Source organism: Anguilla rostrata, chromosome 3, assembly GCF_018555375.3.
Source record: "Anguilla rostrata isolate EN2019 chromosome 3, ASM1855537v3, whole genome shotgun sequence".
NCBI classification, from domain to species: domain Eukaryota; kingdom Metazoa; phylum Chordata; class Actinopteri; order Anguilliformes; family Anguillidae; genus Anguilla; species Anguilla rostrata.
In genome coordinates this window covers 72918762-72942509 of record NC_057935.1, presented here as the reverse complement: position 1 = coordinate 72942509, position 23748 = coordinate 72918762, and the positions used below count along the sequence as shown (strand labels likewise).

The window sequence follows — 23748 nt, the reverse complement described above, 5'->3', positions numbered from 1 at the left end:
AAACATTATCTCTATAAGGGACCTCTCGCACTAAAACATTATCTCTATAAGGGACCTCTCGCACTAAAACATTATCTCTATAAGGGACCTCTCGCACTAAAACATTATCTCTATAAGAGTTGCACAAACACTTATAGAGGCTCTCACTAAACATTTCTTATAGGGCTCTCGCATAAACATTATCTCTAAAAGGGAAGCTCACACTAACATATCTATAGGCTCTACCTAAAACATTATCTCTATAAAAGGGCTCTCGCACTAAAACATTATCTCTATAAGGAAGCTCTCACACTAAAACATTATATCTATAAGAGGGCTCTCACACTAAAACATTATCTCTATAAGAGAGCTCTCACACTAAAACATTATCTCTATAAGAGAGCTCTTGCACTAAAACATTATCTATATATCTCTATCTCTCTAGCGCTGAAAACAGTACCTTGATTGAATCAAGCTAAATTATTAAATTAAGAGCTTCTCTTTGGTGAAAGCGGTGTGGCTGGTTCAGGGCTGTTTCGGGCAAGCAGGTGTTTTTCCGATCGGTCTTTATGCCTCCCAGCTGTTCCCCCAGGCCGAGCTCCTGAGAGATGAAGTTTCGCCAGTAAAACTCACCGTCATGGTAGTTATGATAAAACTCCCTTTTTGGATTGGGGGTGGGTGTGTTTTATTTTCGGAGGGGGGGGGTTTGTGTAATGAAATGCTGATTGAGGAAGGTCACATCACAGCAGTTTTGATTATTAGTTGAGAACCGTGTGGATTAAAATAGTAAATTATATGTGCTCCACCCTAAAAAAAAACACAAATATTTGTATGGAAAATTTAAATGACTAAAAATATTTAGATTATCCACAAAAGAAGGCACTCTTCAGAACAGACAACAATCACATCTCACAGCAGTGTCTGGTTATCCATCAAACTTCTGTGTTTTGCTTCAATTTTTGTTTGTGAATTTAGAATATGTTTTCCTCATAAAACATTGAAAAACTGCATTTTTTGGGGAAAAAAAAACATTTAAAATGTTTATTATGATTTGTTTGTGCTTGGCACATGCACAGCTTTTAATAGTCCATTTTATGAATCTCTTGTTAAACATTCTAGAAATGTCAAAGTAGTTTGACAGGCGCATAAATAGAGTCATATATCTACATACACCAAGAAAACATATTTTCATTTTCCCTGTTCATATATTGCATTTGCAACAATCTCAGAGCTTACAGTTCTGTTTGCAGTCTTCATCGTGTCCGTCTGTGTAGAGAAGTCTAACCGGCTCAGACTAAGGCCCATATGAGGAAGACTAGTAAACGTGTGGACGCTGCAGGTTTCTTACAGTCTCAGGTTTAGAGTCTCAGTTTCAGAGACTGTACCCAGGCCCACTGCAGCACAACCATTCCCAGAGGGGTCCTTTTCATTTCAAACAGGCATTATCGCGGCCACCTGTCTAATGGTGAAATACTGCAACACGCCCCCTGTGGCAGAGTCTGGTGTGTTGGGCTCTATTCTGGCTTTGCCAGGTTCAGTATTGCACCAAACAGATTCAGAACCACACCCCCTGGGGCACGCAGGGCGGAGGGGTCGGGGGTAGGAAGGGAGAAGGGAAGGGGGAAGGGTGGGGGGGGGGGGTACACAGTCCTAGTGTTCCTGGTCTCCAATCAGATTTTTAAACAGCACACTTCCATCATTCACTGTATTCATTCTAAACTCGAACCATAAAAAAACATCATTTAAAAAATGTCAGTTTGGTTTGTTGTTCCATGGTGTTGCAGAAACAGCTTCCGCTGTAGAGCTATTTCCCCTCATGTGATTAGAGATTTAGTAGAAGGCAGGGAGGTGGGGGGGGTCTTGTGGGTGGGGGGTCTGTGGGAGGGGCTCTGGTGCAGTGGCAGTATGCAGGGTAGAGGGTGTGAGGGGTCGGGGGGTGGGGGGGCTCGGCACTCACACCATGTGCATGTGGGATGGCGTCCCATACTGCCGCCCATCACTGCTCATCGCCCCCTGCTGGCCAGCGCCGGTACCGCCACCGCTCCTGTGTGTGGCCGCGTCCATCCCCCGGGGCAGGTACTGGCTCTCAGCGTATCCAGCGCCAGGACCCAGCGGGAGGGGCGGGGCCTGGGGGGCGGAGACTCGGGGGGAGCCAGGGAAAGCGTAGCCGTACAGGCTGCAGGGACTGTGCAGGGAGAACCCTCCATACGGACCCTGCTGTGCGGGACAGCTAGCGCTGAGCATGTGACCCGCAGGGGAGGGGCCATGGGTGGGGCTGGGGGCGGAGCCGCTGGGGTTAGCCCCACCCCCCGCCTGCATCATGTAATGCAGCTGTGAGGCGGGGTAGGACCCCAGCTGCCCGCCGCAGGCGTCCATTTTACAGCCTGCACTGTTGGTGACGCAGGGCGCCTGCATCGCCGTGGCAACCAGGGAAGAAGTCCTCTGGGGCAGGTAGGAGTTGGGGGGCGGGGCAGTGCCCCCTGTCTGCCGCTGGGCGTAGGACGCATCAGTCAGGCCGCTGTAACCAGGGAGGGCGTGGCCGGGGGCGTGGCTAGGGGCGTGGCCGAGTCTGGGGGCGGGGCCACGGGCACAGGCCGAGTACTCCGATAGGCTCATGCCACACAGAGGGCTCTCCCTGCAGCCGACACCAAAGCCGCCGGGGGAGAGGTGGAAAGTGGGTGGGGAGCAGGAGGGGGGGAGGAGGTGGGCAGGGCCAGCGGGGGAGAGAAGGTGGGCGGGGCCAGCGGGGGAGAGAAGGTGGGCGGGGCCAGAGGGGGACGGCGTTCCTGCGCTAGAGGAGGTGGGGGAGGTGCCAGTGCTCCTGCCTGAAACACAAACACAACAGGATGGATCAGAGAATTGATCTCACTTTCAATCATTAATATCAAGCAAAATATTAACTAATTATAACATACTAATTACACCCACTTCCCAAAATGCTGGAAAATCATTTCTCAGTTATGGACAATTCCATGTCAGTCAGCAGAAGGCCTGAGATTATTATCAAATGTTTTACTATATTTTTAGGGATGACTCATCGCCATGGTGACAACACCGAGCGGACTCAGGCACTGAGCGCCGGGAGGTTTCATGGGAAGGTTTTGGCGCTGGGATGGGAAGCTGAGGCTGTTCTCACGTCAGCCGGGGGCTCGTGTGCAGGCCCGGATTCCAGCGAGACAGCGCAGATTACTCTGACGGTCTCCAGGAGACGGTCTCCAGGCAACGGTCTCCAGGCGACGGGCTCGTTACAGGCGGGGAGAAGTCCCGCTGGAACGGTCTGCGCTTCTCTGGTTCTGTTCCAGATGAGTTCAGTGCTCTCTCTGAATTCGGGAGGGGGGGGGCGGGGGTGCTTGTAACGTCCCCCGCCTCATCCAGACAGAACGAACCGCAATAGTAGCGGGTTTTACACGCACACCCCCTGCAGACACAGTGCTAAGCAGACACTAACGAGACGCTGTGGGGGGGGGGGGTCTGTAGCCCTCTGTCGAGACGCTGCGAGCGGGAGGTCTGTGGCTCTCTAAAGAGATGCTAGGATGGTATTGGACGAGAGGGGTTGGGCTGGGGTGATGATGTCACACTGGAGGGCAGACTAGCCAATAGCCAGCGGCTCACCCTGCTGCTTGGGCGTGCCGGTGAAGTCCTGAAACCCCAGCGTCCGAACCGGAGACCTCCAGAGAGCATAGGTCTCCATCATCACCTCCAAACCCGTCCTGGGGGGGGGGGGGGGGAGAGAGAAAAAGAGAGGGAGACAGAGTGACAGAGAGTGATTTATTGACTTTCTTTAACAGAACTACATCTTTATTGCTTCCATGAATGACGAAATAGTCAGTAGGCCACAGTCCCGTCTCCACAGTTTTCATTTTCAAAATGAGTTTTGCACTATATAGCAGACTTTCCCATGAAGATATCATTTTTCAATGTGCAAGAAAAACCTGGCATTATCATTCGTGATTGACTTTGTGAGGTTAAAGGCAAACCACATTCATACTGAGCCTAGCATATTTTCTGCGGTTTACAACTAAAAGTCATTTACAGTCTAAAACACATCTTTCCTTTCAAATTAAGGGATAGCACAACTTTCTCATTTTTCAAGACTTCATTAAATGTCAACCTGCAGAAACCTACTGTATAAGATTTTAATTAATCGTTTCCACAGATACATGATAATTCAGCACTACGTCAACCAAGGGGTCCACTAAGGTACCAACACAGTCAAAACCACTGATCTCAGAACAGTCTTAATCACTGATCTCAGAACAGTCTTAATCACTGATCTCAGAACAGTCAAAATCACTGATCTCAAAACAGTCTTAATTACTGATCTCAGAACAGCCCCAGCTCCACAACACTGATCTCAGTAAAGTTTTCTTTCCATTAGTCTCGTGAGAACAGAAACCTTTTTTTTTCGTTTTGGTGGGAATGGGTTAAGGGTGATTCCAACAGGATTAATCTCTGTCGAAGGACAATTTTGCCTAATCCAAAAATGTTTTACTCCATAAGACTCAATAAGATTCTAGTGGCTTCCCCAGTAATACCCTGTCCTTTCACATCCTCTTTTCTCTGCACAGGTTTAACATTTATTGAGACACTAACTTCCACCATAAAACACAAACCAAAATGCCATACGAAGGACAGACTGCATTCACAATTGAGCTTCGCAGCTGAGTTTGTATTTATGACTGCCTGTGTTGAAGAACACTTTTTACTGAATAAGGAACAACAGACTCTACAAGCAGATGGACCAAAGAGTGTGAGTATCATATGAGCTCCTGTTTGTTGTCATGGAAATAATTTAAGATGTTTTCAAGTTTACCCACTGAAATATTTGCACCAGCCATTATAAATGTAAGAAACAGCCAGTTAAAGTTAAAGAGGTAAGACTCAGAGGCTGCTGGTAGAGGAGCAGGGGGGGAAGTTAAAGAAGTAAGACTCAGAGGCTGCTGGTAGAGGAGCAGGGGGGGAAGTTAAAGGTAAGACTCAGAGCGTGGTAGACGAGCAGGGGGGGAGTTAAAGAGGTAAAACTCAGAGGCTGCTGGTAGACGAGCAGGGGGGGGGGTCCCACCTGTTTCTTGCAGAGTCTCGGAAACCTTTGGCAAACGGGTTTCGGTCAATTTTTAGCCGTGTGATCTGCAGGTAAAAACATTAATGAAGCACAACAGAGCACATTTTGACATTTTGGCATGTTATCCTTGTTCTGGCACATTTTAAAAACATGACACACAGATTCTGAGATGAACTGCCGGACGCACAGTGCTAATCGATCAGGCACACTGAACTGCACTCTCTACAGAGCCACTTGTGATTGGATAGTGCTGAGCACTGAGAGACTTCTGATTGGATAGTACTGTATCCTGTGATGCTCATGATTATAAACTGTGCGCAGCGAAGGACTGTTGATTGGAAAGCGGTGTTCATTGAGACTCCTGATTGGACGGTGCGGCCGGGACACACGGACCTGCTGGTTCTGGTAGGCGGTGACGGTGGTGAAGGCGGTCTCTGGGAAGGTGAAGGAGCACACGCCCCGACCGGCTGGAACCGGTTCAGTGGGAGAGAGCTGGCCGCTGCAGTCCTTCCTGATCACGTGCACGCGGGGAAGGTACTTATGCATGGAGTGCAGGATGATCTGAGACCAGAAAACACACATTACACACTGTGTGTGTGTGAGTGTGTGTGTGTGTGTGTGTGTGAGAGAGTGTGTGTATGTGTGCATGTGTGTGGGTGTGTGTGTGAGAGAGTGTGTGTGTGTGTGTGTGTGTGAGTGTGTGAGTGTGTGTGTGAGAGTGTGTGTGTGTGAGTGTGTGTGTGTGTGTGTGTGTGTGTGTGTGAGTGTGAGAGTGAGTGTGTGTGTGAGTGTGTGTGTGAGTGTGTGTGAGTGTGTGTGTGAGAATGTGTGTGTGTGTGTGTGTGTATGTGTCAGAGAGAGAGAGTGTGTGTGTGTGTGACAGAGACAGAGTGCATGTGTGTGTGTGTGTATGTGAGAGAGTGTGTGTGTGTGAGTGTGTGTGTGAGGTGTGTGTGTGTGTAACAGAGAGAGAGAGAGAGTGTGTGTGTCTCTGTCTGTCTGTGTGCGTGTGTGTGCCCACGTGTGTCTACATCTCTGGGCAGAGAGCACCCTGTTCATCTCTGAGCAAATGGAGGCTGTGTGGTTTACACAGAGCAAAGCTGCCTGCTGCTGCTCACGCTCCTCTCGCCACTCTGCGTGTGTGCAGGTGTGTGCAGGTGTGCAGGTGACAGGTGTGTGCAGGTGTGTGCAGGTGTGTGCAGTTACGGAGGCAGGCTCACGTGTCCCTGGTCATCCAGCTCGTTGTTGGTGAGCTTCAGCTTGTCGAAGCTGACCACCTGCCGGGTCCAGGAGTCCCCAGAGGCCAGTGAGTCGGGGTGCAGGTACACGCGTGGGGGGGCGGGGGAGTCGGCATTACCCGCCACCGTCCATTTAGAGCTGTGATACACATACCTGAGGAAGAACCCCAAAAACACGGGGTGAACCCCAAAAACTCACGCACACACGTGTACACACACACTCACACTCACGCATACGCGTGCACACACACACACACACTCACACTCACACTCACACTCACACTCACACTCACACTCACACTCACACTCACACTCACACTCTAAGGAGCAGCTCCTGACCATAGCTGCTAGCTACAAGAGGTGCCAGCTCTTATGGCCGCTAAACATAGGATGGCTCGACACTCTGGTGCTCCGGTTGATGGCCAATGGCGGGGCCTGATGCTAGGGACGTGGGCGGGGCCTGTTGCTCTGGCCAATGGCGGGGCCTGATGCTAGGGACGTGGGCGGGGCCTGTTGCTCTGGCCAATGGCAGGGCCTGTTGCTCTGGCCAATGGCGGGGCCTGATGCTAGGGACGTGGGCGGGGCCTGTTGCTCTGGCCAATGGCGGGGCCTGTTGCTAGGGACATGGGCGTGGCCTGATGCTGTGGCCAATGGCGGGGCCTGATGCTAGGGAAGTGGGTGGGGCCTGTTGCTCTGGCCAATGGCGGGGCCTGTTGCTAGGGACGTGGGCGGGGCCTGATGCTGTGGCCAATGGCAGGGCCTGATGCTAGGGAAGTGGGTGGGGCCTGTTGCTCTGGCCAATGGCGGGGCCTGATGCTAGGGACGTGGGTGGGGCCTGTTGCTCTGGCCAATGGCAGGGCCTGACTCTAGGGACGCTGGCCAGAAAAAGGGTGGCAGCGCTTGGACAGCTGTTTGTCTTCAGCTCTGGCTGTGGATTTTGGGGGAACGCACTATTCCTCACACGAGATTCCTCTTCGGGCCAGAGAAGCGCAGAGACCGCTCTGATTCAGGACCCTGGGTGCGACTCACCATCGTTAAATAACCCCCCCACCCCCCAGGCCCTGTCCCCCGCCCCGCCCCTCCCCTCCCCTCCCCTACCCTGCCCCTTGCCACCTGCCCTGCCCTGCCCTGCCCCTGCCCCTCCCCTCCTGTAGTTTCCTGTTTGGAGCGCTCTATAGGATTAGGGGTGTGCAGCAGGGAACGTGTTAAACAGAGAGGGGCCTGGGTCTGAGCAGAGCTGAAGATCTGACCCCTCCCCTTCATCTCCAATAAACCCGCCATCTGGCTCCAGCACAGCCAATAAAGGCACAGCTTTATGTGACACATACTGGGGAAGATGAGAGAACCCCCCTAGCCCCCACACACACACACACACACACCACCCATAATCCCACTCACTCCCATCCCATTCCCCACCCTCCACAAAATCTACAGCACCCCCCAGTACACACTCACACACACACTCATTTGCATGGGCTCACACACACCCCTGCACACACGCGGTCACACACACACCAGTGCATACACACGCACACACACCTCCGCATGCACACACACACCCCTGCATACTGCATACACACGCTCACACACACACACACACACACACGCTCACACACACACACACACACTGTGAGTAATATTAAGCACTAGTGTGTGTATTGCAAGCGGCATGTCCCTGTTTTAAAACAGCTTTGGGACATCTGGACAGAATAACTCCGCATCTCCACCGTTGTGCTTGTGAGCAAAGGCCTGAACACCAGCGAGCGTTACCACGGTTACCACAGGCAGCAGAGGAGGAGCAGAGCGGAGAAACGAGCTTCGGCCTGGACTGAGTAATGGATCATTTCACATCTTCTTTCAGCCTGCTTTTCATTTCACACACGGTCACAAGCAGAAATAAACTCACACAACTCCTCGTTTGATCAGTAAATAATCCCACATTTCCACAAAGAGGCTGCAAAAAGTCTGAAATAAAAAACACACACATTCCACACTGGGCAGACCCAGTGCCTGCAATGGCTTGTGGGATATTTACTCAAGAATAATCTATTTGATTTCACAAGCATATTTCTTTTTTTAAAGACTTTCGTAACTTGTGGTACTTATAAAGTATTTCTCAATAAAATGAGTCGCTCTCTATTTCTCTCTCTCTGCAAAAATAAAATCCTTCAGAATCGTTATCTATAAAATTAGATACTTTTGACATGAAGACCCACAAACTTCTTTCCTCCCTAATTTAAACTGAAGTGATGCTACAATAAGAATTCATTTAAGGCACAGCAGACTTCCAAGCCTCTTGGTAACTTGGTAACCCACAGCAACGCCCCACTCACAGACAGGACCCAGACAGCTCAATTAAGAAATGACCCTTCAGAAGGATACACAACACAACTGCCTCCATCATCTCCATAGCTACTGAATCACTGCCTCTGTCATCTCCATAGTTACTGAATCACTGCCTCTGTCATCTCCATAGTTACTGAATCACTGCCACCGTCATCTCCATAGTTACTGAATCACTGCCTCTGTCTTCTCCATAGTTACTGAATCACTGCCTCTGTCATCTGCATAGTTACTGAATCACTGCCTCTGTCATCTCCATAGATACTGAATCACTGCCACCGTCATCTCCATAGTTACTGAATCACTGCCTCTGTCTTCTCCATAGTTACTGAATCACTGCCTCCATCACCTCCATAGTTACAAAATCACTGCCTCCATGATTCCACAGTAAATCAGTGTGTATCTCTAAGTGTATCTCTAAGTGGTGATGAGTATATATCTGTATCTCTTACTGGTAATTAATATGTACCTGTAGCTCTTATTGGAGAGGAGTATATACCTGTATCTCTCAGTGATAAAGTGTATATACCTGTATCTCTTATTGTCCACAGGTACAATGTCCATGGCGATGTAATACTGCTGATGGGGGTCCAGGCCCATGACTTTCACTCTCACTGCAGGAAACATCCTCCTGGAAGAGAGAGAGAGAGAGAGAGAGAGAGAGCGCCAGAGACAGAAAGAGGGGGAGAGAGAAAGAGCGAAAAAGAGAAAGAGAGGGGAGAGAGAGCGAGAGAGAGAGGGGGGAGAAAGAGAGCAAGAGTGATAAATTTAAATTATTTTATCCGCAGCAGTTTGAAAGTTCACTGGAATTTATTTTACTTTCTTATATTTTTGCATGGATACCCGTTTTCAGTAAAATGTGATTTTGCACACACACACACACACACACACACACACACACACATATATATATATATATATATTTTAGTGGTTTGTATTTTACAGGCTCAGTTATGAATGAAAGGATGTGGGGCCCTTCCTTAACTGTGAGCAGCTCATTTTACTGAGTATTAGATTTGACTTGCGCAACATTTTCCATTTTCCAAAAGAGAACTGATGCTTATATCATGTTAAACAAAGCCCTAGTCATTACACTAATGCACTAAAGGAAGAGGATAAGCAATACACACTTTTGAAATTTATATGGTCCTTAAACACGCTACACTCTCCACATAGCAAATGCGCGGGAAATTAAAGAATGCCGCGTTTTCGTAATGTGGACGAGGCGAGATACTGTTAGCTCAGCGCACGAGTTGACCAAGAATCCCGCCCGTCCTCCTGACAATCTGGAGTCAAAACGTTCTTGGCAATTTCAGAAATCCGACACCAGGTAGGGAACTAAGGTAAATGGTTAATAATCCGGGCATATTAAAGCGTCAGACAAAATGCAGAACGACATATTAAGTTAATCCCTAATTTTACACTTCAAAATGCTCGCCTTTTCGTTTATGTAAGTGCCGTACATTTTATTATTTTTATGACGAGAGAATCAGTTACTTTTCCTCCCTTTGAAATGGAAAGGGTTATTATTAACAGAAACATGAAATAAGCCAGGTACCAGGTACGATATGGAACATGGCGAATGTAATTGCATTTTAAAGGGCGTTTCCAAACGTAAATTTAATTCTAAAAGCCACAGCGAAATTTGCGAGTAGCCTGTATTTCCGGTTAATGTGAATCTCTAGTACAATTCTGCCATTAGTGTGGAGTGTAGTTATATTTCTTTTTAGTCTCGAGTCTTTTGAAGGATATTGGTAACATTCCAGAAAACAACACTGATTTAAAATCACTTATTGAACAACATCAATAATAATAATAATACAAAAAAGGTCTGCACATGTGTCATGAATCCCATATCGGGTTTCTGTAGAAAATTTTTTAAGAACAACAGTAAGAATAATTTGGAAACTTTTGTGATTGAGGCCCATTGTTTGTTCAGGACAATTGAAATTTTAATAATATTACAATGCACATTTGAAGCCTACAAGTTTAAAATGTGACCACTACTTTGCCTGTTTTATATATTAGCTTAAGAATACATTATTTGTCTTGAAATGGCTATGTTAGCAATTGCAATTAACTAAAATTTGAAATTCAACGAATACGTGGTAGATCAGCTGCTAATATAGCCGTACTCTTTTAACTGTGTAAAGTGATACAGTTACGTTTACATGAGACACAAAATGTTGACGGAAAAATAAATAAATAAAAACACAGCCCGTGTTTCCAGGAAGGCGTGGCTATAAAATCTATAAAATAGGACTGAAATACATTCAAAGACACGTATACATTTTTCATTGAACTTATAGCATAATAACAATTATGATGGTCTGTAGCTATTGAATCAACATTTACCAATAACTTGAACATGCAAACGCAAGCCTAGCACTGTTTTTTGCGCACTTGGGTTTGGTGAGCTAGTTTTAGCAATTATTCAACTAGACAAGCTGTATGTCCATGTGTGAAGAAAAAAAGTTTTTAATTGTCAGTCAAAGTAAAGGACAAATACTGGCTGAATCCCAGTGACGTGATGATTCACTTAAAATAACCTGCGCTGGTTTATGTATCGTGAGTTTATAAATACAGCTGTTTTAATAAGCCCCAGAGAATCAAGTAACATAACATTTATCGTCGGGATTCTCGAAGTCCTTTAATTAGGCCTACGTTTTAAATAGTTTATAGTTTGGAGAAAGTCATAACCTTGACGGTTTTACTGTATGTAAAAGTTACAGAGTAGTCAATCAAAAGAACGGCCATACCAAGTTCAAAGTCGCAAGGAATGCAGAACTAATCCAGCAAACCTCGTTTTTATATCGATATGATCATAAAATTATAAATGCCTGAGGAAATACCAGGCTATCCTGGAGCGAGAAGGAGAAAGGGAAATGTGTAGGTTAAGTTATATGGCCGGTTTGTTACAGGCTATAACTACTGCCCCCAAAGAGCAAGAAAACCAAAAACACATTTCAACGCAATTGATTAGAAACAGCAGATTGGCGCGCTCTCCCAGACGGGTAATCCCGAAAAGCCTCACGCGTCAGGTAGGGTCAGTGATTACAGAGGAGGCTCGCGCCTTCCCGAACCCCGTTGCCCTCGTGTGCAGCACATTAACAGCACAAACAATAACGCGGGAAATCGCTCTTGTATTGCTTGCAGGGATTGGCTGAGTACTTCATAAACATCTGCTGATCACAGAAACTGCAAAACAGCTGCATCTATTTAGACTGTAGGCTAAACGTAGAGGCGCATATAGCTGGTTTAATTATCTAGTCTCCTCTACACTGTGGCATTGTTTATTAAAGTGTGTTATCTTTGAATGTTATTTATTCACAATATTTCGTGAGTAGCAGGATTAAATAACTAACAAAATATTTATTAAAAGTTTCTGAATTATGCCTACTTGCGGGTGGTTTGCATGGCTCGCACTGGGGAAGGAGGAGGTCAGTCACCTGCCCGCTTTGGTGATGATCATCTCCGTGCCGATGTCATGGAAACGCTTCCAAAGGTCGGCGCACTGCAGCACCATTCGGATGCCGTCCATAGAGGAGGGAGGCGAGGGGGCGCAACACAGGTCTGCCGGGGAGCCGAAGGAGCAGGACGTCCCGTCCGCCAGTCCCTCGCAGTCCGAGGTCGGGCTCGCCTCAGAATCTATCCGGACGCAGTGTGCTGTTTATCTCAAACTGCAGAACTAGTTTTCATTAATCTGATAACATGGTACACGCTTATACTGCTACACGGTAAAATTAAAGTGAAATCAACTAATGGAAAACATTCTACTGCGAGAAAGCGCATTTGATCTGTGTTGGACTTCACACAACGTTGCATTACCGCCGAACATGTAGCTACTGTGTCTTACTGCAACACTGCGGTTCAGTAATGAGCTCTTTATCTTAAATTGACTGCATTTATCTTACTTCCCGGGGTTCTGGGAATTCCCTTTTAAAAAATTTGCATACAGACAAAATTTTTGTCTTGCACCATTCAAAATGATTTAATATCGTGCCACTTACGCGCGTAATGCTGTTTGTGCCGTGAACATACGGACATGGGCAGGCACGATTTTTGATACTTAAAAACATGTTTTTTTGAAAGTATAATAATAATTATATATTAATAATATAAAAACTAAAAATAAAGATTATTATAATAGGTACACGTACATTTGTTATTAAATTCTGTGATCACTTTATTGCGCGATAAGTAGGCTTGGTGTCCCTGTATTGTGCAGTTTCGTAAATAAGGCAATTGGAAAAACAGCAAAGGTTAGGGTTAGGGTTAGGGTTAGGGTTAGGTTATTACTGTTACCCGCAGTGTGGTGGCAGCGCGGCGTTTATCGGTCAACTCTGACGGCCTCCGTGTTTAGCGGGCCAGGTGCGCGAATGTTCTCCAGACTGGAGTTACACCATGGACAGGAAATCTGAACTCGAGCTTTTACGACACAAATAAAGGCCCTTCACATTAGTCTGCGCATAAAATATACTGCGTCCTGTAAACGTCGCTTCAGGAAGGAAAGGCACATTAAGACAGAGCAGAACCATTTTAGTTTAATAAAAGTGTACAGTTCCAGCACTCATTCATATAGAAAAAAAAATCTGATCAGGCTTTTAGGATGAAATCTTCTTAAATCAACTTAGAAAAATATGGTGAGTATTGTTCCAGCGAGGAAATTAAAAATGGAAGTCTATGTTGTGTAAACATGCTGTGTAAACATTATTATCATTATTATTATTTCTACTACTACTATTTAATAGTACAAATAGTAATTTTATTATGCAGAAGCACCTTGGTTAAATACTGGTAAACACATATGGCAACGGGTGTACACAAGCCATACCTGTACGCACCCACATCATTTGTGCATCACTCATATCATGCAGCCTACATTATGAATTCTACTCGGGACATTATACCGCTCACATCCTGTACCCGGGATTTAAAATGCAGCTCTGCGCTATGACGCCAGGCCGACACAGGGAGGTAACTGTAAACACGGCTATTTTTTTATTATTTTTAATTAAATGCAATTAGATGCACTACAGTTCTCACACAAACTAACTGTTATATTCATCTCGGCAGGGGTGTAAAGGGCCAGCCTGTATAAATACGGATTTGGCAGAATAATGCTCAGGATCTTAATAAAGCTCTTGAGTTCATAGACATCACAGCACCAACCAACATGTACTATTCATGGGAAGACACAAAGCACTTCACTGACACCAGCTGAATAAGAAACACAAGTGTATATTATGTGAGAGAGAGAGAGAGAACCCTACCTGAGACCCAACTCTTACTAATCCTCCTTGGAGAGGAACGGTGCTGTACGCACTACAGACACCTGCCACAGCCAGAGGGACAGCAGTGACCCCCCAACCCCCACCAATTAATATATGCACATATGTATATCATATATTAATGTATGTATGTGCTGTATGTATTGTAGGTACCTGTCCTAAATGCATGTATAATGAGCAATGTGCAATTGTGCTGTCCTATTGTGTGTTATTATGTATACTGTCTTCGTACAGCAAGCACCAGATGTGTCTAAAACAAATTTATTTCAGGACAATAAAGTCTATCTTATCTTATATACACTATATATGTATGTGTTATTTATATATGTCTTTATTTATATCATGTATATTTGCATAATTTATTCACAGTATAATAATTGTGTATTATGACATAAAATACATAAAATATATTATTGTATTTTAATCTTCATATTTACGGTTATATTTGATTGATTATTGCTCTTTGGCAATACGTATTTCAAAATATGTCACACCAATAAAGCATTTGAAATTTGAGAGAGAGAGAGAGTTCATCTATTTCTTCCTTTCTGTGAAAATGTGGTGAGCTTTTCAATTAAATAAATAAATCCGTTATCATAGCCCAGTACAGTAGAACTTCTGGCCTGTTAAAATGGCATCAGTAACAGCTCGGTCTCTACCTCCAGGCTTTTCCCCACCCGCGGGCCCAGAGTAGCGCTTTCACCTGGCTGTAAGAAGCGCGCGAGGGCGCACGAGAAAGAAGCGGCGCTACAGCCACACCCAGCGCCTCACTGGATCTCCTCAGGATTAATTCTGCCGATGCCGCCGGTTTGAACGGAATTAATCCGGTATATTAGCTAGGCGCGTGAGTAATGTCCTCTGACCACAGCACCCAACCTCTTCATTCGCAGTCCCCGCGCAGAGAAAAAGATACGTGAGGTCAGCCAGCCTCACTCAGTCTCAAACTGCACATATTTCAGCACGGGATGTTTTCTCCGGCTCTGGGTTGGTTCAGGTGAACAATTCACAGGCGGATTTGTATTTGCGTTTGTTCTTTAGCGTTCGGTCAATTTCAAACATGTGAACGTTTTTTTTTTAAAAAAAAAAAAAAAAGCAATTTACCAGAAAACGGTGTTAGAACATTACATAATAATTACATTTTTATTATACATGTTTTATTATATTTGGAATAAACCAAAATGTAATGTAATGTAGCTGAATTTAGTCAACTGTAGGCTTATATATAAATACGGATTTTAAACGTGAATATGATTAGATATTAGAGCACATATTTATCGATAGCTAAAGTAAGTAAAAGTTTATGTCTGAGAATTACATATTGAGAAAAACAATGTAAGCTGATAGTGAATGTTAAAAAACTTAAACAAGTTGGCTACGAATTCACAAAAATATGCCTGTTGCATTTTTAAGACATTTAGATTTTATTGTGCCTTTAAATTCGATGATAAAAAGTGATCATCAGAAGAACAAGGAGCCATACAATGCAGCTCGATGGAATATTTTATCCAATTATATCTACATTTATGTATTTTCAAATCAAATCTTAGGTTTTTTTCTGAGAATAGTGTCTGATGAAAACCACATAGCCCCAAAAGCGTGCAAATGCACGGAAGATGAAAGAAAGGTGAATTAGGATCAGGTGTTAAAGAGATGTTTCTGAATTATCAACTCGTCGCAAATCTGGTTAATCTCCGTAAAAGCTCTGGTATCAATATAAATATATACAATTCATTTAATCGGTTTTATTTTATTCATTTTATCTTTTAAAAACATTTTTAATCAGCGGGTTTCTGGAGTAGCCAATTTGAAATTATGGCCTAAACCTTCAAAAATGATCTGTAGACTCCGATCACATGACTTTTCAACCTGCTTACAGGCTCGCGCAGGACTGAAGCTGCGCGTGCCGTGGGGAGCCAGCGCGGCTACTTTTCCGAAGTTCACTTCCCCTCCAGTCCAGCGCTTGGGCCCTTTCAATCAACTCCACACTCTAAAATAGACAGGCCGCTGTCTGGGGAACATTAATCCGAAGTTGACTGGTTGGCCCTTTCTTCCGTGTTGACATCCGAGGTCTGTCTGTAGTACGAACACAGGTAACACAACCCCCATTGTTTGAGAAAGATCTTTAGTACCAAGCTTCACGCGTTCCAGACTGCAGGTTTAGGTCAACTTTTTTTTTTTGTAGATCCCTGCTAGCAGTCCTTGCTACTTCTTATGTGTTTCGATCTTGCATTATCCTACAGGCCGATGTCTTTTTTGTCTACAGATTAAACCTATAGGAATTTTACCTATTTTTAAACCAATGTTTATATAATTTTAAAAAGAATATTTATCTATATCTATTAATTTATTTATCAATTCGCCTTTAAACAATATGAGACTTATGCTTGCAGTTTATATTCTTACTGCGACGCGTAATTTTGCACTGTGGAAAAATAAGAATAAGTTAACGCAGACTAGTCTTTCCGTTTAATAAAACTAACTGTAGGTCCTTAGAATGAGCAGAATTAAGTAGGCTACCCTTTGAAAGAAAAGGCTTATTGGAGAAAGGGAAAAGTGGTTGGGTTGAACATTTTAATTAACTGGGCCCGTCCTTGCTTGCATAGTTTTTACATTAGCAGGCGATATTTATATATTTTTTTGGTCGATAACGAGTTAGCTCATTTTCCTGTCCGTTAAACTTAATTATTATCTTCATGTGGACGTGGCTACAGTTTCGTCTGTCCCTGTATATCTTCAATATGCAACAACACAGAAATCTTTTTGTCAAAAATTTAGAAATAAGAAATTGATGTGTGCGTTAACTGATTATATTAGCTCGACACATTTGCACATTCTGCGCATATACTCTTATCGCTCATTACCTAATCATCTCTACGAAAATAACTGGGTTGTACTTCTACTGAATTACATATTAGTAAATGTGGTTGGCGAAAAAGTTGAGTAATTCGACTGTGAGTTTGCAAAGAAGTGCAGATTTAAATCACGTCATTAATGAATTCACCATAAATCATACTATGTTGCTTAATTAAAATCTATTTCAAACGGATCACCGAGTTCTCCGAGGCGATGATCATTTGTGTAGGCCTTGATATGTTCGGGAATCACAATACCTATATATTACTGGACAACAGAGAAAACCTGCCATCAAATTGAACTGAAACCTTGCACTTGAACAGCGACTGAACATCAAAGAGGCTGAGAGGTGTCCAGATTTAGCAGTCTCTCCGCAATGTTGACATTTGCATCAGGCCCGCTTTTACCAATAGTATTTTTCAATTTTCATTACAGTCAGCAGTTATTGATTTAAAAAACGAGGTTCAATTACAGAAACACATGTTGGAACGCTCATGTATGGAAGACAAATTGTAGGCCTAGTACGATGACATAATCGTATAAAAATATAGGCAGCTAAAACATTTTTTGTTGAAGACGTATTCCATCGAAAAACAAAGCTATTATTTGAATAGCCAGGCGTTATTCGTGGGCCTGTAAAAAGTTATTTTCTACATAAAGTAAATGAATGTTTCCGATTAATATATACAAGAATAAAAAGTTAGTCTGTTTTGCTCAACTTTTCCCACGTGATATAATCCATGTTCCCAACGTCTCGTGAAATTCCCAATTTTTTTCCACCAAAAACGTTATATAATATCAATTAAAACAACAGCATTCGATTGTAACGGTTTTAGACTAACCTGGGTCGATGTCCAGACAGTGCGCCATATCCTCCTCGGTTCCCAAATGGCCGTTGTTCGCGAGGCTTTCTAGGGACAGTTCCAACCGTTTCTCCTCCCAGCCGAGCAGTTTCCTCTTTTTGTTCGTACCGATTAGGGCTTCAACCGAAAAGGCGTGCGCTCGCGAGCTCAACGCGGCGGCGGATCGCCTCCCGTCACTCATTTCTAACGAGGGAAATCCAAAACAGCGAGTGGATAAAAGCTCTGTCCACAAAGTGCGTAGATCAACAATGTGCCCAAACAACAGAACACACAACAGAAAGTATTCTCCAGACGTAATCCAAAAACTACGACTAGTAAAAAAGGGCGACATGAGAACTCTGTGGTGGAGGAGGTGCCATTTTTTTGAGGCCAATTGCCAGCTGGACAGGCAGAGAACTTTTTGTTGGAATATCTGTGTTCAGTGTCGCCCATACATCTCCTTCTTGCCTTCTACTTATTCCCGCCTCTCTCTCCCTCCCTCTCTCTCTCTCTCTTCCTCCCTAGCCCGCTCTCTCTGAGGTGGAGGGTGGCTGAGGGAAGAGGGCTCTCTGAATTCGTTTGGTATAGTTTATTAAAACAATATTCTGGGTTAGCTAATATGACTGTTTTGTGAGGTATATATTAAACATTTTTTTGGTGCTTTTGAACCAGTTTAGTGGAGTTTTTTGTGGAGACGTCGCAGGTAGGAGGCGATAAATATTATTTCGGCATCACGAATGAACAAGGCGGTTGTGGTTTTTCTGAAAAAAATTTTGTTTGTTGTTTTGTTGCACAACTAATTGCAAGCAGTTTCTGGATTAAAGGGGTATTTGTGCAGGTAAATCCACTTTCAGCACCAGCTACGAGGGTAACAAGTTTCAAATGTTCCCCCAATTATTAAGAATGAAGCCACTGAAAAGTTCAGTTCTCTCACTTTGGAAAGTTTGCCGGCCCCATGAAATTGATCTCTTTGGGAGAAGAAGCACCTTGCTGGTCTAATACACGTTGATCAGTCATACTGTATCCCTGGGTGATCAATCCAAGACAATCTGTTTTTAATTCAAGGCACACTAGATCTGTGAAGGGAATGTGATCTGGAGTTTGGACTCATTTCTATAGATTCTATAAGTAAGGCATTTGACTGGGTTAATCGCAGATACTGGTCTAAAGTGTTGAATGGTTTTGGGTTTAGGGGATTGTTTTGTTTCTTGGGTTAAATTGTTGTACTCCCAGGCATCATGTTTGGTTAAGGTTGGGGGAGGGCTCAGACCTGTAGAAGTGCAGAGGGGCATAAGACAGGGCTGTCCTTTGTCAGGACAGCTCTACTCCCCAGCCATAGAGCCTTTATTAAATCTTTTACGCACAAGGGTGAAGGGTGTGATGGTTCCTGGGGCCGGACAGGCCATAGTTTTGACAGCATGTGCAGATGACCTTACAGTGCTGGTTCAGGATCGGGGGGGGGGGGGTGTACAGGCCCTGGAAGACTGCATGGAAGTCTTTGAGTGGGCTGCATCAGCCAAAGTCAGTTGGGACTAAAGTGAGGCTTTGTTGGGTGGTTTGTGGAGAGGAAGGACACGTAAGGGGCGCTGTATCATAACGAGGTTTGCTGGAGGGCTCCAGCCTGTAGTCTGTTGAGAAGGACGGGGGGAATGAGACTGGACCGTCACTGGTTTCTTATGAAGCCTGGCAACATGAGCACTCATGGCTGTACTGACTTTCATAAGTCTGTGCCAAGGGCTTGGAGGAGCCTGTGGACCTCCTGAGATTGGGGGATAGTCTCGAGCCAGTGGGTCCTCGAAGAGCCCATTTTCTGTAACCCATTAATACTGCTGGAGCCATTTTTACAATGTCACAGACTGATTATCTCTTTGATTATTTTGGATAACTAGAACTGTATGTCTCATTTTTACAGTTAAATAAAGGAGAATCAAAGGTCTCTCTTTGTCTCTCTCACTATTATAGGCAGAAAGCTCTCATTATGTAAACAAACACTAAATGTGATGGAATAACCATTAGCTTTAAAAGATGTTTCCATAACATATGGAAGAAGGGCTTGCAGCAATGAAAGAAATGAATTATGATGAAAATGAGCAAATGTCCACATCTTGATTGGTCATAATAGTTAAATCTGTACATGAAATGGACTTTATGAATGCCATGCATGATATCCATGTGCTGTACTGCATATCAACAGCAGAAAAGTGTGAGACCTTGTGTGCTATTTGTACATCCATGGAAAGCTCCCCAAACAGCATGTGTTCTTTTGCAGATAAAACAAATAGGCCTAATGATTAAATTAATAAACTGATCACGTGGGTACATACAAATATAAATTTTATACTTTTCCAGTCATTTCTAAATGGTCTTGTGATCATAACATATTCACAAATAATTCTACCGTACGCGCATGGATTAGCGAATAAGAGTGACACTACTGTCATACGCATTCTAATTTATATTCGTCGCGCAGGGTAAAATAGAGGAAAAATATGGTTATTTTATTGCAAATATATTATGCATAGTTATACGCATTCTGGTGAATATGAATCACTAATGAAATTAGTAAGAATCTAACCGAATGAGGCACGTTTTAGTTCATGAAGCTAATAGTCTACTCTGTAGACAAGCCTAAGACAAGAGCTAACAGCTTTCAGAACAAGGTTAATATTTTTATTTTTAAAAAGAAACTAAAAGGAAACGAAAACGAGGGTCACTGGTATGCTTGTTGTTCTTTTTCAAGTAAAAAAAAAACATTTGATTCATGGAGGGGGAAATATAACCCCAATTATGGAATGCATTAGCTAAATATCCGTCATCATTATTCTTTTACACGCTTTTCCTAACAATTTTAAATACCCAGACGTGCGTGCGTGCGTGTGTGTGTTTATACACTATATGTATATGTGAATATGCTTTCCAGGAAATTCATACACTTATAAAGATACAATTAGATTATCTGTTTGTCTTAAACGACGAATTTCCTGGAAAACATGTTTACATGAGTACTACAGCCTGCTAAAACACGGCATCATCGCGGTCAAATAGAAATACTCGAGCATTACCTTCCGTCGGTATCCCAGTCTAACACGAGAATGCGCGCATCTTCAGAAGCGAAAGATTTCATCCATCCACTGCACCGCAAGTTCATTGAGCGCTGCTGGTTTTAACAGGTCAGAATAAATGTACATTTCTCTAATGGGTAGAGACATTCTTACGCGACAAAAATGAGTTTCTTTTTGACGTTTCAATACACCATTCTGATTACCCTAAAAAAAACTTTTAAAAGTTTTTTTTTTTTAAAGAAATATTATCCTAGTTGTTACTCCGAAATAAAGTTCTGTCGATAAACGGTTTGCAGACGCACATATAGCCTATGCTGTTAGTGTGTTTACTATTCGCGGGTTTAATAAATATTACAGGAATAAGTAAATATGAATATTTTTTTTCCATTTTGACGAAAAGGTTGAAAAGCTTGTTTTAAATAGACACGGTAAATGTTGTAGTATGTCCTACTGAAATGTACGCCAAAATGCCAAAATGTAGGTCAATGAATAGGTTTTCTATAACGTTCGAAAATAAAGCACATATTTACATTAATTTAGTGTGCAATTTAATATCATTCATGAGCTGAGTGTAATATATATATATATATATATATATATATATAAAATGTCTTTTAACAAAATACTAATGTTAATTACAAAACAAGGGATAGGCCAACGATCGAGACAAGGTTAGAATAATTACAACGGACAGAAGAAACATAACACCTAGTGCAACTAGAAGGGCAGCACTTTGTATAAAATTTAAATGAGCAAGTCGTAAAACGTTTTACTGTTTCCACGAACTAATGCTGTCTAGTAAATTCATATTTATTTGGCTTTATTTTTGTTACGGGTCACTTTTACGTAAAAGTGTGTACAAACGGGGTTTATTACTAAGTGAAAGCATGTGCAAGTTTAGCTTCGTGGGAACTTATCCATTATAAAAACTCAACGGTATATTTACATAAAAAACAACAGTTTGGGAAGACATAACGTCGTGTTTCCACTTTTTTTGTCCGGTGTAGGGTCGGAGATAGGCGACAGGCCTATAGGGGCAAACGCAGAATGCGCTAAGTAGGTAGTCTAGCTACATTATAGCGCTTAGTAAGTAATCTGAAGAGTAGCGTTTCTGGTTTTCGTAAAAACATTTCCTTTTATTTGCATTTGTAATTAATCAAATCGCACAGTAGTACCAAATCAGCCGACTTTAAATGACAGTTTACTACTATACTTTGTTATAGCCTACGGTTTTGTAAAATGAGTCAATAACGCATATATAATTTTTTTTTAAATAAGTGAAAACTACAACTTTTTACTAAACGAGCAAGCATAATTCCGTGCTTAAAATTCCGAAACGAAATATTTTATTTTCTACAATATATCAGACGTCGTGCTATAACAACATCCATAGATTTCCTAAATTTCTGGACAAGATATTCCCTCGATCACAAGAAGGGGTGATAAATTAAAATGGCGAGCATCTGCTCTGTGCTTGCAGAATCTCTGTCAGAGTTTCCTTTACAGATCTCTCTGTATCACTTAAGCAGACGCGGAGCCCGGTTGGAAGCAGTTTTTAAAAAACCATAATTCACAACGATGCAGCAGCATCACGGCTTTCAGTGAGTGAACATCCACCGAGTTCAGTTTTCTCTTAAATCCCTTCAGGGATGAATGGTATTGTGCACTACATTCATAGGATAGGCCTGAGCAGTAGAGTAACCTTCAAAATCAGGAGTCTACCATTTCCTCGCAAAATAGCCTACAACTAATCGAACCATAGGGCGAAGTTCAATCAAAATATTTGTAAAATCTATTCTGTGTGCTTGAACCTAACTCTGTCTTTAAGAATGCAATGACAGGGTCAAGCTATTTTAGGAAACTTCAGTTTCATACGTAGGCTTACTATACACTCAAAAACTATTGGGGACCAAGTTTTTCATTTTATTAAAAATGAAGTAAAAAAAACCAACAACTTTAAAACATAAAACTGTGATCAGTAACCAAATCAGAAAAATATGAATTTCATTCTGTTCACTCAACTGCATGCAAATTTTATCAGGAAGGTGTAACTTGAGTTGACTGACGTGTCCTACATAATTTATCTCAGCTCTAACCTGAACAGTTTCATTAGCTACAGATAAATGAGATTCCTGACATATGAGCTCAGGGGTTCCAGATGCTGATTTCACTGCTGCATTTACTGGTTTTTGATCAAGACTCTGATTTTACTTAATTTCAATTTCCCATATTATACACCATTTTTGTTTTGTTTTGTTTTTTTTAAATTGTCTGGTACGTTTCAGTACTGTTCAGAAATTTTTATCGACATGGAAGTAACACATTGTCTTTAATTTATAAGATAAATTCTTCCTTGGGGATATCGAGTCTGAGCACCCGTCATGTCTGGCCTGTTTTTGGTGCGTAACACCAACAAAAGCAAATTCAGAAAATAATGAACTACGCCGCCGGTTGTTTTTGCTTTCCTGTGAGTTGTTCAGTAAATATCTTACACGTGGCAGCGCGCAGCCGCTAAAGGAGAAATTCCGTTCCCCGACTCCACACCTCGCGCCTCGGCCGCGTGCCCGCCGAATTCACGGAAAGTTCCGAGCTAACGGTCTCTATTCAGAGACGCGGGTCCCTGAGAAATTTACGCAAAAATCAACACAAAATCGCTTAAGTCTAAAACCAACAATTTTCACCTTAGTTTAAATAAGTTCCCATACAGAACTAAAAAAACAATAACAAAACTGTTCATGTTCAACAGACCATAATAATGCGCAGACGCAGTGACTGTAATGCTGAAAAAGTCAAAAAAATACTGTAGTAAAATAGTACTATTATTATTATTACTGTCTGATGAGACAGAAGAGTTACAGACACATTATCTTATCTTAAAATAATAAAATAAAATTTCCCACAACTTATATAAGAGCTTCCCATTTTCCCCCCCCCCATTATTTTACTTAGTGTAATAAGTGAAAAAATCTTTTACTTTGGCAATATATAAATATACGGCAGATACAAATCGATCTTCCTGAAATACAGAGGGATGGTGAGTAAATTTAAAATTAATGAAAAGACTTTTCTTATATAAGT

General features: G+C 42.9%; 1 protein-coding gene across 1 annotated transcript; it reads right to left on the bottom strand.

Annotated features, from left to right (window-relative positions):
* Positions 1-1881: 1881 nt before the first annotated feature.
* Positions 1882-19713, bottom strand: LOC135251884 (T-box transcription factor TBX15-like). Its single transcript, XM_064329746.1, has 8 exons — positions 17609-19713; positions 12072-12270; positions 9152-9253; positions 6262-6433; positions 5435-5602; positions 5042-5106; positions 3592-3689; positions 1882-2804 (listed from the first exon to the last, which is right to left on the bottom strand). Exons 1-8 carry the CDS (start codon positions 17958-17960, stop codon positions 1933-1935), a joined length of 2028 nt encoding a protein of 675 aa, XP_064185816.1. The 5' UTR covers positions 17961-19713; the 3' UTR covers positions 1882-1932.
* Between the last annotated feature and the right edge of the window lie 4035 nt (positions 19714-23748).

Bases quoted from the DNA above. Each gene is read 5' to 3' on its own strand.
- LOC135251884 (XM_064329746.1), bottom strand. From the start codon at position 17,960: ATGTCGCCCTTTTTTACTAGTCGTAGTTTTTGGATTACGTCTGGAGAA. The intron at 3,690-5,041 runs GTGGGACCCCCC...CCCCCCCCCCAG, and splicing joins CGAGACTCTGCAAGAAACAG to GACGGGTTTGGAGGTGATGA. The intron at 2,805-3,591 runs GTGAGCCGCTGG...TTTGTGTTTCAG, and splicing joins CGGCACGCCCAAGCAGCAGG to GCAGGAGCACTGGCACCTCC.